Source organism: Hyperoodon ampullatus (assembly GCF_949752795.1).
Source record: "Hyperoodon ampullatus genome assembly, chromosome: 18".
NCBI lineage: Eukaryota > Metazoa > Chordata > Mammalia > Artiodactyla > Ziphiidae > Hyperoodon > Hyperoodon ampullatus.
This window is the reverse complement of record NC_136931.1, coordinates 53455207-53478411: the sequence shown is the minus strand read 5'-3', so window position 1 is coordinate 53478411 and position 23205 is coordinate 53455207. Positions and strand designations below refer to the sequence as shown.

At 53.1% G+C, this 23205-nt stretch overlaps 2 protein-coding genes across 2 annotated transcripts; one reads left to right on the top strand and one right to left on the bottom strand.

The window, feature by feature from the left end:
* The first annotated feature begins 32 nt into the window (after window positions 1-32).
* SNRPD2 (small nuclear ribonucleoprotein D2 polypeptide) lies at window positions 33-5443 on the top strand. Its single transcript, XM_079724438.1, has 3 exons — window positions 33-112; window positions 1790-1969; window positions 5182-5443. Coding segments are annotated over exons 1-3 (357 nt in total). The 5' UTR covers window positions 33-110; the 3' UTR covers window positions 5357-5443.
* A 3693-nt stretch (window positions 5444-9136) lies between these two features.
* GIPR (gastric inhibitory polypeptide receptor) lies at window positions 9137-16131 on the bottom strand (the record flags this gene model as incomplete). The annotated part of the gene is made up of 12 exons (XM_079723928.1): window positions 9137-9478; window positions 11281-11419; window positions 11512-11600; window positions 11724-11793; window positions 12113-12173; window positions 12382-12541; window positions 13304-13448; window positions 13620-13723; window positions 14433-14536; window positions 15040-15147; window positions 15622-15721; window positions 16060-16131. 12 exons carry the CDS (start codon window positions 16129-16131, stop codon window positions 9137-9139), a joined length of 1494 nt encoding a protein of 497 aa, XP_079580054.1.
* Window positions 16132-23205: the final 7074 nt, after the last annotated feature.

Sequence of the window (23205 nt, the reverse complement as noted above, 5' to 3'; positions counted from 1 at the left end):
GGGCCGCAGGAAGCGGAAGTCCCTCCTCTGTGTCGCGCTCTCTGAGGAAGGCTGAAGCAACGCGGAGGAGACGATAGCGGCTCGAGAGTGCGGCCACGACCATCGCGAACATGTGAGGCTGGGCTAGGCTTAGGTGGCGGGAGTGGGCTTGAGGGTGTAAATTTGGCCACTTACCGGTGGAAGGGGATGGGCAGAGCCGGGGGCGGAGGCAAACATTTTAGGGGTAAAGTGGCGTACTTTTCTACTGATGCGTTTGAGAACGGACGTGGGGCCTTTGACGGATTCTCACTTCGGGAGGAGGGACAGCTTTATCTGATAACGGGCTGGGCTTTCCCAAATAATGAATCTTACTGAAATGAATTTTAAGGGGAAGCGCTTTTACGAATAAAGAACCTGGAAGAGGGGAGTACGGACTTGTAGGAAAAACGATGTTAGATAAGGGGCTTATACGGATAATTTGAGCCGGAGACGGTTGGCTTTCCAACTACATTCTCGATTTTTACGGATAACGAGTTACGGGAATGATTTTCCTTACGTATTCATTCAACAGTTATTTATTGAGTGCTCCTATATCAGGCTGCTTTAGACACATAGGCTCTATCAGTAAATTACCCCACTCCCCCAAGGAAGAAAATCCCTTTCTGCATCTTATGGGATGGGAAGAGGCAGGCAGTAAACGTAATGGTAATAAATAGGTAAAGTATGTGGTGTGTTTGGTGACCGGGACTATGAATAAAGAAACGGTAGAGCAGGGTGAAACAATGTGGAACGCCACTTTTGAGAGACAGGACACATAAAGGAGGCAACACTTGAGCAAAAACCTGAAGAAAGTGAGAGAGTGAACCACAGAGATATCTGGGGAGGTATCCAGGCAGAGGGAAAAGCAAATGCAGGGACCCAAGAAGAAGGTTTGCCTAATATCTATTTTTTAATATAAATTTATTTATTTTTATTTATTTATTTTTGGCTGCGTTGGGTCTTCGTTGCTGCGTGCGGGCTTTTCTCTAGTTGTGGCGAGCGAGGGCTACTCTTCGTTGCGGTGCTCGGGCTTCTCATTGCGGTGGCTTCTCTTGTTGCGGAGCACGGGCTCTAGGCGCGCGGGCTTCAGTAGTTGTGGCTCGTGGGCTCTAGAGTGCAGGCTCAGTAGTTGTGGCGCACGGGCTTAGTTCCACTGCATGTGGGATCTTCCCAGACCAGGCCTCGAACCCGTGTCCCCTGCACTGGCAGGCAATTCTTAACCACTGCGCCACCAGGGAAAGCCCATGAGAGGGTTTTGAAGAGTGAGGTGATATATGACTTGAGTCTTGGCGCCATCCCCGAGACTGCTTTGTGGAGAGCAAACTGTTGGGGAGCGTGGATGGAGGTAGCGAGACCAGTAGGAGAGAGATGATGGAGGTTTAAGCCATGGTAAGAAATGGACAGATTCCGATATATTTTAGCGGCAGATGACAGGATTTGCTGACAGATTGAATATAGGACGTGGGAGAAGGAAAGAAGAGTCAAGTTGACATTAAGAGTTTTTGCTTAAAGAACTAGAAGAATGGAGTTGCCATTGATGGAGATGAGGAAGGCTGTGGATAGTATAGTAGAAGTTGGGGGTATTGGGGGATCTGGAGTTCAGCCTAGGACGTGAAGGGTGGAAATGTCTATTAAGCATCCAAGTGGTGATGCTGAGAGAGGACCGAGCAGGAGGGTGGGTATGTGAGGGAGACACCAAGCCAGAGGCCATGACCACCCAGGCTCCGGCTCTGGGCCCTCTCACCTATGGGTTCCATACTTGCCCACTTAGGAGCCTCCTCAACAAGCCCAAGAGTGAGATGACCCCGGAGGAGCTGCAGAAGCGGGAGGAGGAGGAGTTTAACACAGGGCCACTCTCCGTGCTCACCCAGTCGGTCAAGAACAACACCCAAGTGCTTATCAACTGCCGCAACAACAAGAAGCTCCTGGGCCGTGTGAAGGCCTTCGACAGGTAAGCGCCTGGGTCTGGGAGGTGTTCTTTCCAGGCCTGGAGAAGCAGTCCCAGCTCCAGTCCGAAGCCCAGGGCAGAAGCATCTCAGGACCTCAAGATGTGGTGGTCTGTCGTTGTCCCTCCGGCTGTGAAGCACAGTGGTTATGGTCATGTACTTGGGAGCCAGTCTTCCTGGATTCGTGTCCCAGCTCTGCCTCTTAACAGCCATGTGACCTTTGGCAAGTGACTTTATCTCGTCCGCACAGTGGCAGTAATCATGGTGGTTGCAAAGGTTCAGTCACTTAATATATGTGAAGCGTAGTAAGTCATTAGAAGTCGAGCGTTTGGCACACAGCTCTTAATCAGTTTTTTTGCAGTTATTGCATAATGAGAGCGTCCACCTGGGTCAGGTACTGTTTTAGGCTCCAGAGATACAGCAATGATGGAAACAAACATGGTTCCTATACTCAGGGAGCTTATGCTGTAGGCAGGGAAGCTGACAGCAAACACATAAATAATGTCATAAAGACAAGTGATGATAAATTCTATGCAGAAAAGTAAAGCCAGGTAAGAGTTTGAAGTACCGGGAAGGGGGTGCTGTCTCAGGTAGATAATATGGGAGGCCTCAAAGGAAGAGGCAGCGGTGGACAGATACGAATAAAATGAAGGTGCAAGCTAGGGTCTGAGTGTTTCAGCCATAGGGAGCAGCACATGATTTTTCTTCTCTGGGCCTCAGTTTCCTTATCTGTGAAATATGCATCATAATAATACCCCTCAGAACAGTTGTGAGGCTTAAATGATGCTATGTATGAAGAGCACGTGGCTCAGTACCTAACACATCATAAATGCTCAGTAAACATACGACCTGCAGCCTTTAGTTAGCATTTGGGAAGTGCTTTCCTCACAGTGGTGTGATGAAACTTACTCCTGGACTGCTTTTGCCACTAGCTTTTATGTGACCATGAACAAGTCTTTCACTCAGCCTTAGTTTCCCCTTGAGTAAAATGAGAATGAGAACAACAGGAAGTGCCGGGTACAGGAGGCAGATAGGTCTGGATTCGAACACAGGCTCTGCCACTTCCAGACTCTGTGACCTTGGGTGAGTCACTTCATCCCACTATGCTCAGTTTCCTGCTCTAGAAGCTGGAGAGAACTAGTAAGCCAGTCAGTGATTGCCTCCTGGGGGTGAGATGCAGGGAGGATTGACGGGTTAATGCTTAGAAAGTGCTTAAAGGGGCCTGGTGAGTGCCTGTATGGTAAGTGCTCAATAGCTGGTGGATATATATATATATATATGATTTTTTTTAAGTTGACTCTTTCCTTTTCCCCTAGCTTCCTCCTCTGCCCCCATATCCTCTCATCCCTCTCCCCACCCAGCCTACCACCCTAGTATGTGTCCTGCCATGTTTGATTCACCCAGAGACTCCCTTGTGGTGGTAGTTAACAGCTTTATTGAGGCATAATTGATCTGTCATAATATTGTTTTTAAGATAGAATCATCCGTGTGCTCTGTTGCATCTTGTTTTTTCACACAGATCAGTGGTCTGAGGACATCACTGCAAGTTAGCTAAGGATTCTTAACCACTTTATTTACTTAATTATGTTACTTTCTTGAGTGAGCGATGGATGCAAAATTTGAAAAATACAAAAGGCACCCAGTGAAGAGCAGGTCTTCCCTCTCCATGCCCCGGTTGCCCTCCCCAGGGACCCCATCATGGCTAATTTCTCAGGTCTCCTCCAGGAGGATTACTTGCACAGAACATCATACATGTAGATACAGGAGGGTGCTTTTTATTTATTTCTAAGTCACCACTAATGGCATGCCACACCGTTTTAGACCTTGGTTTTTTCACTTAACAATATACCTTGGAAATGTTCCCATATTGGTATGCTACTTCCTTTTTTTAACTTACTTTCTCTGAATTGGTAATATATTCACATGATTTCCAAAACAGTAATAACAGTCCAATGAAAAGTTTCCATCTGGTTTGTCTCCAGTCTACGTAGGTCACCCCACTGCCACCAGTCTTTAGGTGTATTTCAAGGATTTAGTATTGCACAACCAGGTGGTGGAATGTATGTTTTTCCTACCCACTTTTTTCCTACAGAAGATTGCTTTCCATGCATCCTGTTCCCTCCCTTGCCTTTTTCATTCAGCAGTATCTCCTGGAGGTTACTGCACAGCAAGGCACAGAGCTTCCTCATGTGCTCCTCACGAGCTTCCTCGACTTTCTTTTTTTTTTTTTACAAATTTACTTATTTTATTTATTTATTATTTTTGGCTGCGTTGGGTCTTCGTTGCTACTCTACGTTGCGCTGCATGGGCTTCTCACTGCAGTGCCTTCTCTTGTTGCGGAGCATGGGCTCTAGGCGCGGAGGCTTCAGTAGTTGTGGCGCCCAGCCTTAGTTGCTTCACGACGTGTGGGATCTTCCCGGACCATGGCTCGAACCCGTGTCCCCTGCATCGGCAGGCGGATTCTTAACCACTGCGCCACCAGGGAAGCCCCCTCGTCTTTCTTATGCTTGGTAGTATTTCCCTGTATCCTCCTATCCCTTTACCTTGCTTTAATTTTTCTTCGTAGCACTTGCTACCACCTGACAGTAGATTACAGGTGTCCTTGTTTAGTGTTCTCCCCTCACTAGACTGCAGACCCCATGAGGGCAGGGATATTATCTCTTTTATTCATTGCTGTATTCATTGCAAGCGTTTGTTGACTGAGCTAATCCATACTGTCGTCACACGTGCCTACCCAGCACCCTGAGGACAGGGACAAAAAGCAGGACTGGAGTGGAGGCGTCACGTACCGGCCTCAGGCCCCAGGGACCTCTGGTTCTCCAAAGAGAAGTTGTACCTTTGCTTATGCCACCAGAAGTACTCGGAGTTAAAAAGCACAAGCAGCACCATTTCATTTGCCTTTATCCTGTGCCAGGCCCTGTTCTAAGTACTTAACAATAATGCTGTATTGATTCATTTAATCTTCACAACAGCCCTAGGAGGTAGGCACCATGAATGTCTCCATTATAGAGAGGAGGAAACTGAGGCACAGAGGAGTGAAGTCCTTTGCCCAAGCTTCAGGCTGAGGACTTGCAGAGGTGGCCTTGGAGCCCCGGCCATGCTGGTCCTGGGCCTGCACCTTCCCCCAGGCCACGCTGATGGAGGAAGAGGCAGTGCTGCACAGAGGAGGGGGTCAGGAGGCTCCCTCTCATTCCTGATGCCTCCCTCTGCCCACCAGGCACTGCAACATGGTGCTGGAGAACGTGAAGGAGATGTGGACCGAAGTCCCCAAGAGTGGCAAGGGCAAGAAGAAGTCCAAGCCAGTCAACAAGGACCGCTACATCTCAAAAATGTTCCTGCGCGGGGACTCGGTCATTGTGGTCCTGCGGAACCCGCTTATCGCCGGCAAGTAGGGGCCTCCTCCCTGCCGTCAGAACTTGCCCCCTCGTTTTGCGAAGACCTGCCCTTTGTGCTGGGAATAAAGTCGTGTGTTTTTTCTAGTGGCCTCTGTCTGTTCACAGGGCCTAGAGAGTGGGGCAGACCCAGGAGGGGGGCAGCCAGGCATGGGGCCAAGCACGGGGACTGGGACCTCTCTGAGCAGGTGAAGAGGCCTGGTCTGTGCCCCTTCCAGGCCTGACTTTCCCCTTCTGTGAAGTGAATTGGTTGGGCAGAGGGAGCTTTTGCTGCCTTTTTGTGCTTTAATTTGTTCTAGCTTCTCTTCATTTTCTCTTTCTTTTCCTTCTCCCCACCTCTCAGTAAGTCGGTCTCACTCAAAATTTCTTTCAGTCTTTTTTATTTTTCCATTTGTTCAGTCAGACAGTCCCCCAAGTGCCTCCTCTGTGCCCAGTCCTATGTTGCAATGCTGGGGACACAGCCATGCCCAGAAGAGCCCCCAAGCTGCCCTCACCGACAGGAGAAGGAGCTGCAGTTAAAGCAGTTAGTACTCAATACCAACAGCATTTGTAGCTGACACCTGACCTGTGCGGTTGCCAGGCCCTACGCTCTGTGCTGTTCAGACTTCCTAACGACTCTGAGCAGGCACTGTGATTCATTACTTCCAATTCCAGAGGCGGGGACTGGGGCACAAAGAGGTGATGGCGCCTCCCCAGGGGTATCCAGCCAGGAAGTGGTGATGCCGCCATTCAAACCCACCCTGCTTCTGAGCCTGTGGCCTAACTCCTGAACTCTGCTGCCCTCAAATCACAGCTTAACTACCCTTGAGAGAAATCCTCTGACAAATGTAGGGAGATAGAGGTGGGAAAGGAGGACCTTACTTATTGTGGGTGGATTAAGAGAAATCCCTGTCTTGCTCTGACGCACACACATCATGCTCCCCCCCCGCCCCCCAGCTCTCTCTCTGTTCTGTCTCTGCATCTCTATCTGTGTTCTCCAGATAGGGCCAAGTGCCAGCCTGGTGCAGTTCGCAAATCTGAGGTCAGGGTCGAATGAGTTGTCTGACACACTGAGCTGTGGAAGGCGCAGCCATGATCCCATTAGCGACAGAGCTGAGGTCCCTGCAGCAGGAGAAGGCCTGACACATGCAAGGTAATGGCTGTGAGGTTATAAAGGCTCATGTTTACTGAGTGGTTCACATCTAATTTGAACAACCATCTGGGGGGTAGATGCTAGAGGCACCCCATTTTACAGGTGAGACAGCTGAGGCCCAGAGAAGGTAAGCGACTTGCCCAGGATCGCTCAGGAAACAATGGAGCCAAGTTAAAACCCAGGGAGCCAGGCCCTCATGATTGTCGGGGAGCAGGATGGAGCCATAACAGTGTGGGGAATGATGCTGCCGCAGGAAACTTACCCCCAGGATTTGGTTCTTGTGCAGGAGCTGGGACAGCACAAGCCCCGGGGTCACAGTTCGAATCCCTGCCCCACATCCCTCCTGTTCTCCTCAGGAAATAGGAATTCCTTTCCCTGCCTTGCAGGCTGGCAGCAAAGATTCTAGCCTAGGACACCCCTGCCTGGCATCAATCTGAATTTCCTCATCTCTTTACCCAACCCACTGCCCAAATGGTCTCTAATCCCCTCTTCCGTTAATGGTGAGTGAAAGTGAAAACAGAGGTTGCAGGAAAAGCGCTAGGCAAACGGGCCAAGTGTGCTCCATGCACCAGGCAGTATCCTAAGAGTTACTCATTGGAATCTCAGGCAACCCTAGGATGTTGGTACCATCATTATTCCCATTCCCATTTTCCAGAAGTGAAACTTAGGCACAGAGAGGTTAGGAATTTTCCCCAAGTCACACAGCTAATCAGTAGCCAAAAACTAAGATTTGAACTAGGCTGGTTCCTGCAGCTTTATTATTCCTACACTACCTTTCTGGAGAAGCAGCTCTCAGAAAATGTTTGGCACACACACAATTTTTTTTTTTTTTTTTTTTTTTTTTTTTTTTTTGTTGCTGTACGTGGGCCTCTCACTGTTGTGGCGTCTCCTGTTGCGGAGCACAGGCTCCGGACGCGCAGGCTCAGCGGCCATGGCTTACGGGCCCAGCCGCTCCGCAGCATGTGGGATCTTCCCAGACCGGGGCACGAACGCACGTCCCCTGCATCGGCAGGCGGACTCTCAACCACTGCGCCACCAGGGAAGCCCACACACACAATTTTTAATCGTACACATTGTAAATAGTTTAAGTAACAGGAGATGACATGAACGTTCCCAGCTGGGAACGTTCTCTTAGGCATGGAGGACGGTGGCAGCATGGTGTCCATGGTCTCTTGGCAACACGTGGCTGAAGTTGAGCAGTACTGCTCTCCAGAGGGTGCAAGGCCACCACCGGCATCCGGCCACACAGCCCGCCTCTGTCATTTCCCTTATGGCCTGGCCAAGAAGATTTTCCCACTCCCCATCCCCACAAAAAACAACTGTTTCTCATGCTTTATTTACAAGGGCCCCCACCTTCTCAGAACCCACAAGAGGGGCCCAGCAGGACCACATGCTTGAAAGGACTCTGAGTTCAGCGACTATGGGCCATATCTGTCCAGGGAGCTGGGGACCCCAAGGAAAAGAATGGACAACACCCAGGTACTAACTGAATCTAAGTGTGTGTCTATGTGGGGGAGGGATTTAGGAGTGAGGGTCTTGCATGTGTACAGGTGGTCCAGCCACAGTGAGACTGCTGGCTTTCCTCCTAATTCTAGTTCCCAGGAGCCACCAAGAAGGGTATGCATGTGTGTCCACACTCTCCAGCTAGCAGTGATCTTGGCCTCCCTGGATGTAGGTTTCAGCTCTGACACCTGCCCTGAATTGCCCGTGTTGATATCTACACACAGAATCCTCCTCTCTGGACCCCAGTGCCACTCACATTTCTGTCTCTCTGACCTCTCCTGTGAGCTCCAGACCCAGCTTAACATGTCCAAAGAGCACTCTTGGTTCTCCCCACCCTGAACCCCATCTCCCTCTTTCCTCTCTCCAGCCCCAAACGAGAAGTCTTCCCTGGCTTCTCTCCTTCCTCGGCAAATCCTCTCAGTTCTACCTTTAAAACAGCTCTAGAATCTTAACTGTTTCACACCCTTTGTGGCCACCACCCTGGTCCAGCCAACATCACCTCCCACCTGCATCAGCCTCCTCCCTGGGCTCCCAGCTGCCACCCTTGCCCCTAATAATCTGTTGCCCCAGAAGGCAGACAGATCTGGTTAAAAAACTTAGCCCACTCCATTAGAAGCCGCTCCAAAGAATCTTCAGTGCACCTGAAATAAAATTCCCACTCTCCTGCCCCCGCCCACTTCTCTCTCCATCTGTTGGCTCTGACTCACCCCACTCCAGACAGGCAGGCCGCCTCTGTTCCTCAGACACCGCCAAGCTCCTTCCCGCCCCAGGGCCTTCGCAGATGCGTTTCCTTCTGCCTAGAATCTCGCCGCCAATTCTTTCCAAAGGTGTCTCCTTCACCTCTTTCAGGCATGGCTTAAATGTCACTTCCTCAGAGATGCCCCAGATCACACTAGGCCCCCTTCTAACTTTTCTTTATAAGTCGTCCCACAGCGTATATGTAACTTGGTTTATCCTCACGGTCTGTTTCCCCCACACAGTTGTGATCTCTAGGAGAACAGGGACCTTGTCTTCTGTTTCCTTCCCCTCCGCCCCCCCGCCCCCGCGCCGCCCCATTTCCCCAGCGCTCTCCACACCAGGCCTGGTACACAGCAAGCGCTCAATAAATATACGTGCTAACTGAATGGACCCAAGAATCCCGCTGCCTAGCAGTAACTTTCTAAGACATGGCTGGCCTCACCCCCAGGACCTGGGAGTGTCCTCGAGCACAGAGCGCGGCCGGCGGCGACCTGGCCGGGGCCGGAACCCGAGGGCAGGGTCTGGAAGGCGCGCTCGGGGGGTTGGCACGGTTCTTCGCCGAGGCTGTGGCGCAGGCGGCAGCGGTGCCAGCCCCGCTGGATCTCCGACTGCACCTGCAACAGGACAACGATCAGAGGCGGCGCGGGGCGCGCCATTCCCTGCGCGGCCGGCAGAGGGCGTGGGCGGCGGGCCGGGGCGCTCCCTACCTCCTTGTTGATGAAGCAGTAGAGGACGCTGACCAGAAAGCCCTGCCAGAGGAGGTGCGGGGTTAAATTGGGGGCAGGGGCAGGGTTATAAACACCCCTGAATGAGCTCTGACCCCCTCCAGGCCCCAAACCGCCTCGCCTGCCGCCACCCTGATCCTACACTATTGCAGTCACCTTCTCCCTGGCTCCCGAATCCCCCCTTGCCCTCGCCACTTTGCTGAGCAACCAGGGCTGGAGGTTAAGAACAAGTGACCCCGGAGGTAGCCTGCTTGGATGTGATCACCGCTTCCCCACTTTCTTCCCCACTTGGGTAAGCTGCTTAACCCCTCTGTGACTCAGTTTCTTCATCTGGAAAATGGAGTAATAATACAGTGGTGGTAGTGAGAATTGGGGTATTATTAATATGCAAGAAGCTCTAGTGTGTGACACATAGTTAAACCTTTTTCTGAATTTTATCATAACTTACGACATGATTTTATTTATTTATTTATTTATTTAGCCACACTATGCGGCTTGCAGGATCTTAGTTCCCCAACCAGGGATCGAACCCAGGTCCTCATCAGTGAAGGCACGGAGTCCTAACCACTGGACCGCCGGGGAATTCCCTATTTATAAACTTTAATAAAGAATTAGTTTTATATTTATATAAATTTATACATATTTTACATATAAATTTAAATAAGTATAAAGTATGTTTATAATTAAGAAAGTAATTGATATATTAATGAAAGACAATTATTTTATGTGTAATTATTAAGATATTTCTTATCACTTTCCACTATCCTTTTAATATCTAACTCTGATCACGTCCCTCTGCTCTTCTGGCTCCCACCTCACTCAGAGGAAAAGCCAAAGTCCTCGCTTGGCTCAAGGATCTGCCCAGGTATCTCACCTCTGTCCTATCCCCCGCTTGCTCTCGCTGGCTCCCCCTGCTGAGGCATGCTGACCTTCTTCCATCATGACGGGTACTCTCTCCCACCTCAGAGATCTTGCACTTCGCATTTCTCTTTCTGGAACATTTTTCCCAAATATCTTCCTGGCTTGTTCCCTCATCTTTGGGTCTCTGCTCCAGCGACTTTTCAGCGAGGCCTTCCCTGATCCCCTGTCTATAATCCCATCCTTCTTTGTTGGCTCCTCATCTCTGTTTTCCTGCTTTCTTTCCCCCCTCCTTTAGGCACGTCTCACCATCTGACATTCTGTATATTTTACTTATATAGCATCTTTAGCATCTGTCTCTCCCACTAGAGGGCAGGCACCATTTGGTTCTTGGCTGTATCCCCATAGTAAGCCTGGAAGAGTGCTTGGTACATAGTAAGTGTTCAATAAAGTTTTGCTGAATGTAATGAATGAACAGCCTTATGAAGTGAGACAAGTATTGTCCCCACTTTAGAGATGAGAAAACTGAGGCCCAACAAGGTAAAAAGCAGGGTGGAGGCTAGGGTAGGGCAAGCATGGGCAGGGTGGGCCTTCAACTTCAGGGAGCACTTCCTTAAAATTTGCGCTTTAGGTACTTCAGATGCCTCACTCTTGCCCTGGCCCTGAGGTGAAGGCCACAGAGCTGGGAGTGACAACCCAAATTTGGCCCCAGCCCTGGCTGGCCTCAAAGCCCTCTATCTTAACCAGGAGGCAGTACTGCTGGGGCTGCCTGGTCTCCTGTCTCCTCTCTGCTTCTTCCCCAGCCCGGGGACGGCACTAGCTCAGTATTTTGTGTAGAATGAATGAACAAAATCCCATCTGCACACCCCATTCTGTGGCTGCGCCGGAGGATGATTGTAACCCTCATGCCCCTCTGAGTAGGAGGACACCAAGTCAAAGGGTGTAGCTCCTGCACCCTGCTTAAGCACCTGGAAAGAACTGAGGAAGATCTCAAAGCTGAGCTTGGCCAAGCGCAGGGCACCCCGGGCCTGTTCCTCAGTCACGGGAGCAAACACCACCTCGTGGACGCCCAGCAGGGGCACCAGCGTCAGCGTGGAGCGAGCCAGCCTGGGGGTAGAGGGTGGCAGTGGTCCCGCGGCCCCGGGTCCACCATCTTGCACCCAGCCACCTTCCCCTCCGTCCCCACCGCCCTCCTTCACCTCAGTCGGTAGTCTGGGCAGCGCATCTGTTGCGTCCTCAGCTTTGACGCGAGGATGCCAAGGATGCGGATAAAGATGAGAAAATTAATCTGCGGGGGGAGAGAGAGAGAGACTGAGCCAGTTCCCCCCTCTCAGCCCTACCCCCCACCTCCCCGGCTTCCCAGGATAGGAAATCCCTGAGACCAGCCTGAAAGAGGTGGGGCCGGCCGTACCAAGATGGTTAGCAGGATAGGGGTCCTTATAATCCACCAAATGCCCTTGATATCGTTCCGCTCCCAGCACCTAGAGGAGGGGGAGTAGAGCTAAGGGACAGAAAACCTTAGGCTCGCCGAATTAAGCACTTAAACTCCCCAGGCCCCGCCCACCTTCCTTAACGCCACACCCACATTTCCTTAAAGCCCCGCCCGCTACTATTTAGGCCCAGCCCTCATCCCTCCCCTTCTCGTAGTCCTGGAACCCAACTTTATAAGCGACCTGTTCCTCTAGAACCCACCCAGGTCCCTAGGTGCAATTAGAAACTCCCCACGTTTCCATCGCACCCCTCCCGCGTCCCTCAAAGCTCCGCCCACCTCCCAAGCCCCGCCCCAGACCCGCGACTCACTGCGTGTTCTCGTACAGGTACCTGACGATCACCCAAGGAATGACGAAAAGTGCGGGGGCCCCTGTGCAGACCCAACCCCCGCCCCCCACCCCGCCGCAGCTGTCAGAGCGCGCACGGGCCCCGCCAGGCCCAAGACCCAAGGAATTCCCCCGCCGGGAAGGGGAGGCAGAAGCCTAGAGAGGAGAGGAGACCCCCTGAGGTAGACCAGCAGGGTAGCTGGGGGGAGGGGAGGCGCGCTGGGCTGGGCAGGGGACAGGGTCGGGGCTCACCCCAGCCGAGGAGCATGTAGCAGCGGAAGTGGCCCTCCTCGGAGCCTCCCACAAGCACCAGGAGGCTGTGCAGGTAGATGCCCTCCACCAGCAGCCACGTGTAGTTGGCACCCACGCAGTATTGGGTCAAGATCTGGGCCGTGCGACAGGCAGCTAGGGCCTAGGGGGTGGCCAGACAAGAGGAGGGGGCAGTCAGGGCCCCCTCCACCCCCATCTCTTGTCGTCTCTTGACATCAAATATTCTTCTCTCATTCTATATCACCAAAGGATGATATAGAATTGGTTTCTCTAGCCCTATTCTCTTTCCCTGTATGAACTCTCCCACTCTAACCTCTTTAACAATTGGTATCTTACATCTTGCTATCAGAGTTCCCCCCCAGATCCCCCCCCCAAATATGGCCTCTCCCACCCCATCTCCTTCTAAGAATTCCACTCAACTACTCCACCTCTCAAAAGGTTTCTCTCATGTCCCACCAGCATATGGACTCTCCCACCCCTTGGCGTTTTAACAATTGGTATGGCCCAACTTAATAGGTTTTCTCCCCGCTGTCCCTAGACTTTAGTCTCTCCCACCTTGTCTCCCAGGAACAAATTGGTATTTACCAAATCCCCCCACTAGTTAGTTTCTCCCATCCTGCCACCGGCTCACCTCTAGCAAGGGATTCTCTCATTGGTGCGAAAGTCCAAGGATGGGTGAGATACTGAGAGAACGGGAATGGAAAATTCCAATAGAGGAGGTGATGGGGTGAGAGAGTTCAATGATGGGGGAGGCAGAGTTGGGAGGGTCCCTCTCCAATTGTGTTGGAAAGGTCAAGAGAGATTAACTGTCGATAGGGTAGGAGGTAGTAAATGGAATGGGAACCCTCTGGCCTCACCAGAGGAGAGAGAATCCCAATTTGAGAAAGAGAGAGATGGTGCTCACCCGGTTCCACAGGATAGGAGCCTGATCCCCAGGGTAGAGGCCAGGTGGAGGAAGCAGACGGTCTCGGGTGAGGATGGCTGCTGCCCGCAGCATGAAAGACGTGAACAGGTTGATGTGGATGTAGTTGCGAGTGCAGCGCAGCCGCCTGGGGGATTTGGAAGGCAGTCTGGGGACGTGTCCTTGGCCACACAGAGTCCCTTAAACTACCCCCCAGCCCTTCCCACAGAACCACCATTGAATGCTTGTTGCCGGTGGAGCCTGACTACCCCATCTTACTGGAAAAACTGAAGCCCAGTCTCAGGGCCGGGGGTCCCACCTGAAGAAACTCAAGATGAGCAAGGCGAGCAGCAGTGTGGCAAGGGACAGGGAGTAGCCCACGGTGTACACAACCTGCAGCCGCTCCAAGCTCAGCCTTTGATCCTGGGGGTGGGGCAAGAGGACACAGAAATAGAGCTCACTTCTTCCCCTGGGGCCATAAAGGTGCTGGAGAGATATCTTCTCTTTGTTCCTACCCCACACCCCAGTGTTCTTTTGGGGATCCACCTACCATTGTCTGAGTGGGGCACTCCGCCCCTCAACTCCAAGTCTGGGCACGTGACCAGCCAATCAAAGCATTCTATCTAACACTACACCACACACACACACACACACACACACACACACACACACACACACACACACAATGATTAGTCGAGGGCAGTTATATGACCCAAATCAGGCCAATGACAGTCAATCCCGGGACATAAAGTTAGAGCTATTGAGAAAAAAGCTCAGTCTTCCTACATTGTTGCTTGGTAGGTGGAATGTGAGCCTGGTGCCAGTGGGAGCCACCTTTCCCACCTCACAGAAAAGAGGACACCATCATACAGAAAAACAGAGGAACAATATGGTGAGATTCCCAACCACATCATTTTAGCACCCAGATCCAGCTGTGCCTGAAGCTGTAGCCTTATACTTTTCAATCACAAAAGCCAATATATTTCTTTTTCTTTCTCCTTCAAACAAGGAGCTAAATTTCTATCACTTGGAACCCAGAGTCCTGAACAGTACAAGGGGTTTGAGGCTCTGTCTGAGGCTGCTTTCTGCCTATGTCTGGACATCCTACCCTGAATCCCTCACCTCTTCTTACCTGAAAAACCCCATTCTTCTCTGGGTTCTCACACTGAGAATGGTCTCTCCAAGGTCCCCATTGGCCATCACTGCCACAATGGCGGAGGACAAAGCCTGCAGCCACTGTGGGGAAACAAGGGAGGGGATCAGAGGCACAGAGATGGAGGCAGAAAGACAAATTGTGAGACGAAGGCAGAGAGAGATCCAGTGATATGATGATGTTAAACCCTTATGTAGCATTTTACACGTATCAATTAATTTAATATTCATCACAAGCCTGTGAACTTGGTACTATCATAAACATCATTTTACAAACGAGGAAAGTGAGGCGTAAAGAAATTAAATAAACTACCCTAGGTCACACAGCTAGTTAGGCAAGGAAGACCAAGATATGCAGAAACAAACTCATGAAAAGGAGAGAAAATAAGGACTTGGTGGTCCTCAGAGACATACAGAGACAGAGAAGGGGCATTATGTGGTGACCCAGCCAGGGGTGGACAGACAGAAGGAGACACCCAGCCAGACAAAGAGGAGCAGGATTGCTGCGGGGCAGTGGTGTCTCGGGCCAGGGTTAGAAGAGAGCTGTTTGTGTCAGGGGAGGGCCCGGTGTCCACGAGGCAGCTCACCGTGGCGGTTCCAGGGCAGGTACCAGGGGCAGGACGCACGGGCAGTGGCATTGGGTGCAGTGTGGTCCCAGCAGACGTACATATCAAAGGACCCGTTACAGGCGAGGCCTGGGGTGGGCGTGGGGGCCAGATGTCGGGTGGACCGTCTGTACCTCTCTCCCAATGCTTCTCCGCCTTCCACACACAAGCCCTGCCCCAGCCCCGCCCACCTAGAGTGGTCGGGTCCCTGCTCCGTCACAGCTCCTCCCACCAGACCCCAAGGCCCCGCCCACCTTCCGAGCCCTGCTCTGGGCTCCTCCCACCAAGCAAGTTCCCGCCGCAGATGCTTCCCACTCTGCAAGGCCCTTCCTAGGCTCCACCCCAAACTCCCTCTTCGAGGTCCACTTTAGGTCCCACCCACCTAGTGTAGGCCCCGCCCAAGACCCCTCCCCTTTCAAGGTTCATCTCAGGCCTCTCCCACGCCACTCACATTTAACACAGACTTCTCTCTCAGGCCCCGCGGGTCAGTCCTAGGCCGGCCTCAAGCCCACCCCTCTCAGCCCCAGCCCTTCTCTTGCCCACAGATCTCCACCCCTGTCACACCTGCTGGGGGCGCTGCAGCCTCCAGTGTCGCCTGGCACTCCCTGCGGTACCGTTCCCAACGCTGGTACAGCTCTCCCGCCGTCTGCCCCTCAGAGCCTGCCTACAAAAAGAGAGAAGGGAGGACCCCCCAATCCCGCCCCGCGCTGACCCCTGCTCCCAGGCAGCGTGGTTCCTGAGGGCCAGAAACACCCTAGAGGGACATGGAGGGGCTGTCCTGTTTTGCTCAGGAGTCTTGGGTGGCTTAGAAAACCTCTTCTAAGTCTTGAGGGGTGCCTAGAAACCACCAGGGGAGTTGCTGTGGGGAACTGAAAACCTTCAGGAAATTTACGGGAAGGAGGCGGGGAGGTCTTAAAACAATCTTCCCAGTGGGATAAGCCTTAAAAGCCGGCCCCAGACATCCCTCCAAGCCTTGAGCTCCTTGGCTCCTCGGGTTCTCACCTCCGCCCTCCGGAGCAGCGGCTCCCACGGCGAGAGCAGCAGTAGCAGCCACCAGGGTGGACAGTTCGACATCGTGTGGGAGGCAGGGCATGGGGGGCGAAGGGTCCGGTCACGCAAGGGCAGCCGGCTCTGGGGGTCCCAGGGCAGAATCAGGAGCCGCCGCCCTCCTCCCCCAGCCCCAGCGCCACCCCGCAGAGGGATTCAGGTACCCGGAGGCAGCGCCCCCCTCCCCCAAGAGTGGTGATTTGGGGCGGTGGGGGGAGTGGTGAGGAGTGGGCGGAGACCGAGATCCAACACCTGATTCCCGGGCCCGCCCCCGGCTGTTTCTGGGGCAGCGGCGGTAAAAGGGGGGTGTTTGCTGAGAGTGCGGTTGCCTTAGAGCCGCGCTGGGCAAAAGCGCCAGTGTCACCCGGAGTATAGACCTAGAGACTCCGGGGAACCTGGGGACCGCCTTGGAGAGGAGGGCACGGAGCTTGAAATGACTCTTGAAGTTCCCACTCTCCCAAAGCGTTTTCAAATCGCGGATAGGATCCCGACCGTATCAAACTTTCCCTACTGTGGATAAAACCCAGAGTCAGCGGGACAATCCTCTCCTAGGGACCAGGGAGGCATCGGACCCTCTTGGGTCTGCAGGGGTCCAGATGCCTGGAAATCGGTCTAACCCCCAACACCCCACACCCGGCACCATGTAGGGAAAGGGGAAAGCAAGGAGGATCTCGGTTGGAGCCCCAGAAAGACACAGAGGCATGAGACAAATATAGAGACTGAGAGACACAGAGACAGACAGGATGAGACACACAGCAAGAGACCAGAAACCAAAAGGAGAAGACAGAGACAAAAATGTGGGCTAGGAGACAAAGAGGAGATAGAGACGCGGAGAGAGATACAGAGAATGGGAGAAAGAGGCAGAGATACAGAGCTATCTAGAGGCTAAACAGAGATTGTGAGACGTGGAGACAGAGATGCTGAGAGACAGACAGAAGGAGGATATAGACTGTGGGCACAGAGAGGCGGAGGGACAAAGGCACAGGCTAAGAAATGCAGAAAGAGGGGCCCAGAGACTTGAGGGGGACGTGTGGCAGGGGGAACAGACTGGGATGGGGGGAGCCCTCACCTGTCCCCAGCCCTTCTCTCGATCACTTGCTTCTGACGCTGCTGCCTCCACTGCTTCGCCTGGGCTCTGGAAGAGGTGACAGCCTGGGGTGGTGGGAGGGGGCGGGGCCAGGGCGGGCCAAGGAACAGGAAGGGGGAGCTCCCAGGCAGAGACCCAGCACAGGGGGCCAGTTGCGTGTGAGTGTCACAGCCACTCAGGGTCACGTGGGAGAACAGTCACTGTCATCATCCTGAGGACCCCCCTCCCAGGGTGCAGCCTCTCACATTGTCCCACCCATCCCACTCAGCCACTGCACACGGAGTCGCAGTCACACACACTGTCACACACAATCCCATACACCCAGCCGCAGGGAGGCGTGACACAGAATCTCACATACTGTTCCTCAGAGAACATGTTCTCTGTGTTCATTCACAGTCCTACAATCCAGCGTCACACCCGGAGACCCAAAGTCTCTCCCCGACAGGCTGACGGTCATTCGCAGTGACACAGCCACACGCCTGGGGCGTGGACTCCTCCGCTCACACGGAAACACAATCACAGCTTCCCCCAGTCCCAATGATACAGTGTCCATCACACACACATTCACACCATCACTAGGTCCCATCACAGACACTGTCTCCCCCCACTGGACTATGTGCCCCATGAGGACAGGGCCAGGGCATCTCAGTCACCACTGGGTCCCCAGCATCCCTCAGCACAGGTTGGGGCATAGAGCAGAGGCTCAAAGAATGATCGTCGACAAACTAAAGGCAGACAGTTATGTGGCTCCTCACGCAGTCATACAGTCCTTTAAGGACGCGACCTGGAGGTAACACACAATGTTACACAACTCCACCCATCAACACGCTCACACACTTCACATAATCACCTACAGAGTCCACAGTCATATTCCAACAATACACATTCCCCAAGTGTCACTAAGGCACACTCATGAGTTCCTGGTGTCACATTGTCACACTGTCATCCTCAGTCACACCCAGTGCTAAGGTCATACAAACATACAACTCTCCATCACAGCCTCACCCGCACTCACAAATCACATACAGTCACACACAGTCACACAGTTTTCCACAGGATCACACATCATCATCCCATGATCACACACGAACCCATAGCCTCACGTGATCTCCTGGTCACAGTCACCACTGAATCACACGCCCCCTCACAATCTCCACTTTCAGTCTCTTCCTTTGCTCTGAAATGCGGAGAATATTTGGCTTAGAAACTGCGTCCCGGCTCTCAGCACTCTCTTCCCCGTTTAATACAAATCACCAATTCCTGCACGTTAATCATACTAGTAACATACCTGAGGGCACACTCCCTGGCGAGCTGTGAGATAAATGGGACAGAGGTGAGTGTGCCCATTTTGCAGAGGAGAAACTGAGGCCCAGAGGCCCCGGGAGGGGCAGGGAGTAAGGGTGGCGTGAGATCCAGCACCAGAGGCTAAAAGGAGACCAGTCTGGGGGAGGGGGGTTGACATGGGGTGGGTCCTGGCTTTCTGACCTCCAGCTGGCCTCCCTGCTCTCTGCCCCACATTCCTGGCGCCCTCTGGGTCCTGGGAAAGGCTCGGTTCTTGAAGTGGAGAGGGGAGGGGTCTGAGATTGCCCGGCACCTCGGGAAGAGGCTGGGGTTGGGAGGGAGTCTCTTCTTGGCCTCAAGAGGGCCTGGGGGTCACTTGCTAGGGACGGGAAGGTGGGGGGAGGCTGGAAAGTGGGAGGAGAGAGGCTGGGGGCGGGAGGGGGAAGCAGGGGAGAGGAACTGAGGTGGTGAGAGAGACAGGAAAAGAAACCAAGGACCAAGCAAAACCAGAGACAGGCAGAGAAAGGCAGAGACAGGAAGAGGCAGAGATGACAGAGACCAAGAGAGACAGATAGTGAGAAAGAAATAGAAAAGGACAGAAAAGTAGAGAGAAATACCGAGAGAGAGAGTGAGAGGAAACAGAACCAAACAGGGGAGAGAAAGCAGGGACCAACGGAGGGAGAAAGACAGAGAGAGAATAGATACAGATTGGCAGATGGAGATGGGGAGGGGTGGAGGGAGAGAGAGCCTGAAAGACGGGGGCCCTGAGGAGAGATAACCAAGGCAGGAGCCGGGAGGTGAGCAGCCTACTGGCGCTCAGAGCCCCTCGCCCCTCCCTCGTCAAGTCCCTCTGGGAAAGCACAGGGCAGAACAGGGCACTGGGTGGGGGGCGGGCGTGAAGGACAGGAGGGATGATGCCTGGGTCCCCGACTGGACCCCTGCCCATCTCAGCCCTCCTGAGGGCTTTTACAGTCTCCCAGGGTCTGGGGAGGAGGCACCAGGGCCACAGGGGTGGCCACAGGGGTGGCCACAGGGGCCCTCCCCCATCCCCATGCTCAGCACTTCTGGAAACTGCAGGCAGAGAAGCAGCCCTGCCCTCTCCCCCTGTTCTTCTCCTCTCTCTATCATCCATCTCTCTCCACGCCATCTTCTCTCTCCTCGGTCTGAATCTCTCCTTTCTCCTTTCCTCCAAGCCCGCACTCAGTTTGTCTGTCTTCCACTCTTGTTGGCTAGACTGTCTTTTCTCTTCCCTCCAGGTTTCCTTTCGCCCACTCCTCATTTCTCTTGCTCTCTCCGTTCTCCAGATCAGTCTCTTCTTGCCTGTCTTGAAGCTTTCTCCTTTCTCGTTCCTCTTTTCCTATCTCCTCTCAGGGTGTCTGTCTGTTTTTCTCTCTCCATGTCCCCTGGTCCTGGGTCTCCAGACTGTTGTTCCCTCCACCCCAGGCCTGACCAGGCAGTGCTCCCCCCACCTCAGGATGCAGTGGTGGGGAGGGAGCTGGGGGACCTGTGCCTCCCCCCGTGGGGCTGCCTGGCCAAGAAGAGCCTGTGGGGAGCAGGCAGGGGCCTGGAGTGCTGGCAGATGGTGCAGGAGAAATGAGGCAGAGAGAGATGGGGAGAGGAGGGCCCCATAGGGACTGAGGCCAGAAATGGGAGGCCAAGATGGCCCCCTGGGGACTGCGGAGAGACAAGGTCTGAAGGACAGAAACCCAGAGAGAGAGACACACACACACACACACAGGATCCAGAGAAAGAGATCCAGAGATGGGGGCCTAGAGAGACCAACACAAAAAACATGGGACTCAAGAGAGAGACAGAGACAAAGAAGGACATGAGACCCAGAAAGACAGAGACAAGACCCAAAGAGAGACCGAGACATAGAGACATAATACCAAGAGAGATACAGAGACGTGGAGAAACCTAGGGATGGGAACCCAAAGAGAGAGAGAGAGAGAGAGTAAAAGGACAGAGAAAGAGACTCAGAGAGAGGAGACCTGAGAGACAGAGACCCAGAGACAGGTATCAGAGTGATAATCAGAGACAGAGATGAAGAAACGGTCCAGAGAGACAGAGAGACTTGGAACACAGATAAATGAGGACGGGGAGAAACTCTCAAAGACACAATCAGATAGAGATGAGACAGAGATGAGGCCTGGTTCCCCTCACCCTCTTCCAGGAGCGGGGCTGATTCCCCTGACCCTGCCTCTCCCCCCTCACTGCCCCCCGCCCTCCTGCAGCACGTCCCCAGTCTCCATAGCAACCTTCCCAGATCCTGAGGGCAAATATTGTCCTGGGCAGAAGCAGCGGGGCTGTGTTGACATAATCTCTTGCTGGTGGGCTGAGGGCTCCAGGGAACCAAGAGGCCAGGATGGGAGGGCAGGAGAGCAGAGGGGCTCTCCGCTGGGGCCCCAAAGACAGCTCCCACCTGCCACCACCTCCAGATCAAGGTGCAGTGCTCCCTGCCCTGGGAGGAGCCTCTGAGACATTCAAACCTGGAGCCCTGGCTGCCCCCTGGTGGTGGTGGGCCATCCCTCAAGCCCATTTTCTAGCATCACGGAGAGCAGGCTGGCATTTTCCTCCTCGTTTGTACTTATTTTATTTTGTTTTATATTATATTATTTAATTTTATTATTTAATTTTATTTTTTGGCTGCACCGCGCGACTTGTGGGATCTTAGCTCTCCGACCAGGGATTGAACCCGTGCCCTCAGCAGTGAAAGCGTGGAGTCCTAACCACTGGACTGCCAGAGAAGTCCCCTTTCCTGGTTTTTAGAATCCTCCCTCTCCTCCCAGCCCCTACTCTGATCCAGGACCCTTCTCTCCCTGTTCTGCTGCCCCAGTCGTGTCCCTCTCCTTTCCATCCATCCCCCAACCTCCCCAGAGCAGCCAGGCAGTGAGAGTGGTCCTGCTAAAGCACAAACCTGTCCCTGTCCCTCTCCTGCTCAGAACCTGCCATGGCTCCCCAGTACCTTCAAGAGAAAGCTCAGGCTCCTCTCACAGCCGTCCAGGCCTTTGCTGAGCTCTCCAGCCTTCTCTCCATCACTTCCCAACTCTTCAAACCCTTTCCAGCCCCCCAACCTCGGTTCCAGCAGTTTTTTCTGCCTCAATTACCTCCACACAATTTTGGTCAAGTCTTCCAAGCCCACCTCAAAATTAGCTCAGTCACTCAACAAATAATGATTTCTTCTCCTGGACCATGAGCTCTGAGAGGGCAGGGCTGGGGCTGTCTCAGTCACTACTGGGTCCCCAGCATCACCCAACACAGGTTCGGCACAGAGCTGGATTCAATTTACTTTATTGGGTACTTGTTATGTATCAGGCCCTGGGCTTGGTGGTGCTGGGGGCCTGGATGGCCAAGATAGCCCTTGCCCTGCCCTCATGGAGCTCCCAGCCCAGGTATAGACTTAGGGAGACAGACTAACAGAAGGAGAGGTAGAAAGAGAAACACAAAGAAAGAAAGAGTCAGAAAGACAGAGGAAAGGGACTTCCCTGGCAGTCCAGTGGTTAAGACTCCATACTTCCACTGCAGGGACTATGGGTTCAATCTCTGTTCGGGGAACTAAGATCCTGCATGCCACGCGGCATGGTTAAAAAAAAAAACGAGGCTGGGCTTCCCTGGTGGCGCAGTGGTTGAGAGTCCACCTGCCGATGCAGGGGACACAGGTTCGTGCCCCGGTCCGGGAAGATCCCACATGCAATGGAGCGGCTGGGCCCGTGAGCCACGGCCGCTGAGCCTGCGCGTCCCGAGCCTGTGCTCCACAATGGGAGAGGCCACAACAGTGAGAGGCCCGCGTACCGCAAAAAAAAAAAAAAAAAAAAAAAAAGAAAGAGGCTGAGAAAAAAACAGAGTCCCAAATCAGGCTAATTAATAATAATGATTGTACCATATATTGGGCATTTTACATATATGTATCTCACTTGAGCCTCATAAGAGACCTGTAGCAGAGGCATTTTCATTTCCATTTTCCAGAAGAAGAAACTGAGGCTCAGAGAGGGGCAGTAACTTGCTCAAGGTGACGTAGCTCATAAGTGATGCATCAAGGACCCAATTTCCAGACAGAGACATAAAGAGAGACAGAGACAGAGATGAGAGAGAAAAGCAGCTGGAAACCTAGAAGAGAGAGAAGGAAACATAGAGGCAGAGAGAAAAGACAAAGCATGATGGTGAGCCCTGCTCCCACTCCCTGGCAAAGCTGCCCCCTCCCCACTCCTGTCACTTTAACATCTCCCTGAGAAAGCACTTGTAATAAAACTAGCTCCATTAGCCTTACCCAAAACCCACTGCCGAGCAGCAGTTGACAGGCATGAGCTCACTGAACCTGCTCTTCTGCCCTGGGAAGTGGGTGGTGGGTTGACTCCCATTTGGCAGAGAAGGAAAAGCCAAGCTATTGGTCCAAGGTCACTGTGCTCACACAGAGCAAGGACTGACTCATCTTTGTGTGTCACCTGCCCCAACAACCCACCAGCCTAAACTCCTCCCCCTGTGGTTCCTTCATTCACAACCTGGTTGCACTTCCCACCCCCAACACACAGAAACTTCAGGATCTGAACTCCTTTGGGCTCCCACAGGCCTCTGGGGACACTGGTAACAGCCCTTAGCACATTGCAGCCTGTTGCACACTGTTCTGTATGTAGGAGTCTGATTTCCCCTCTCCTAGAATTGGAGTTCAGGGAGGTGGAGGGTGGGAGAAATGGGAGTTTGGGAAGCAGGAAATCTGAGTTCCTGCATTGTTTCTA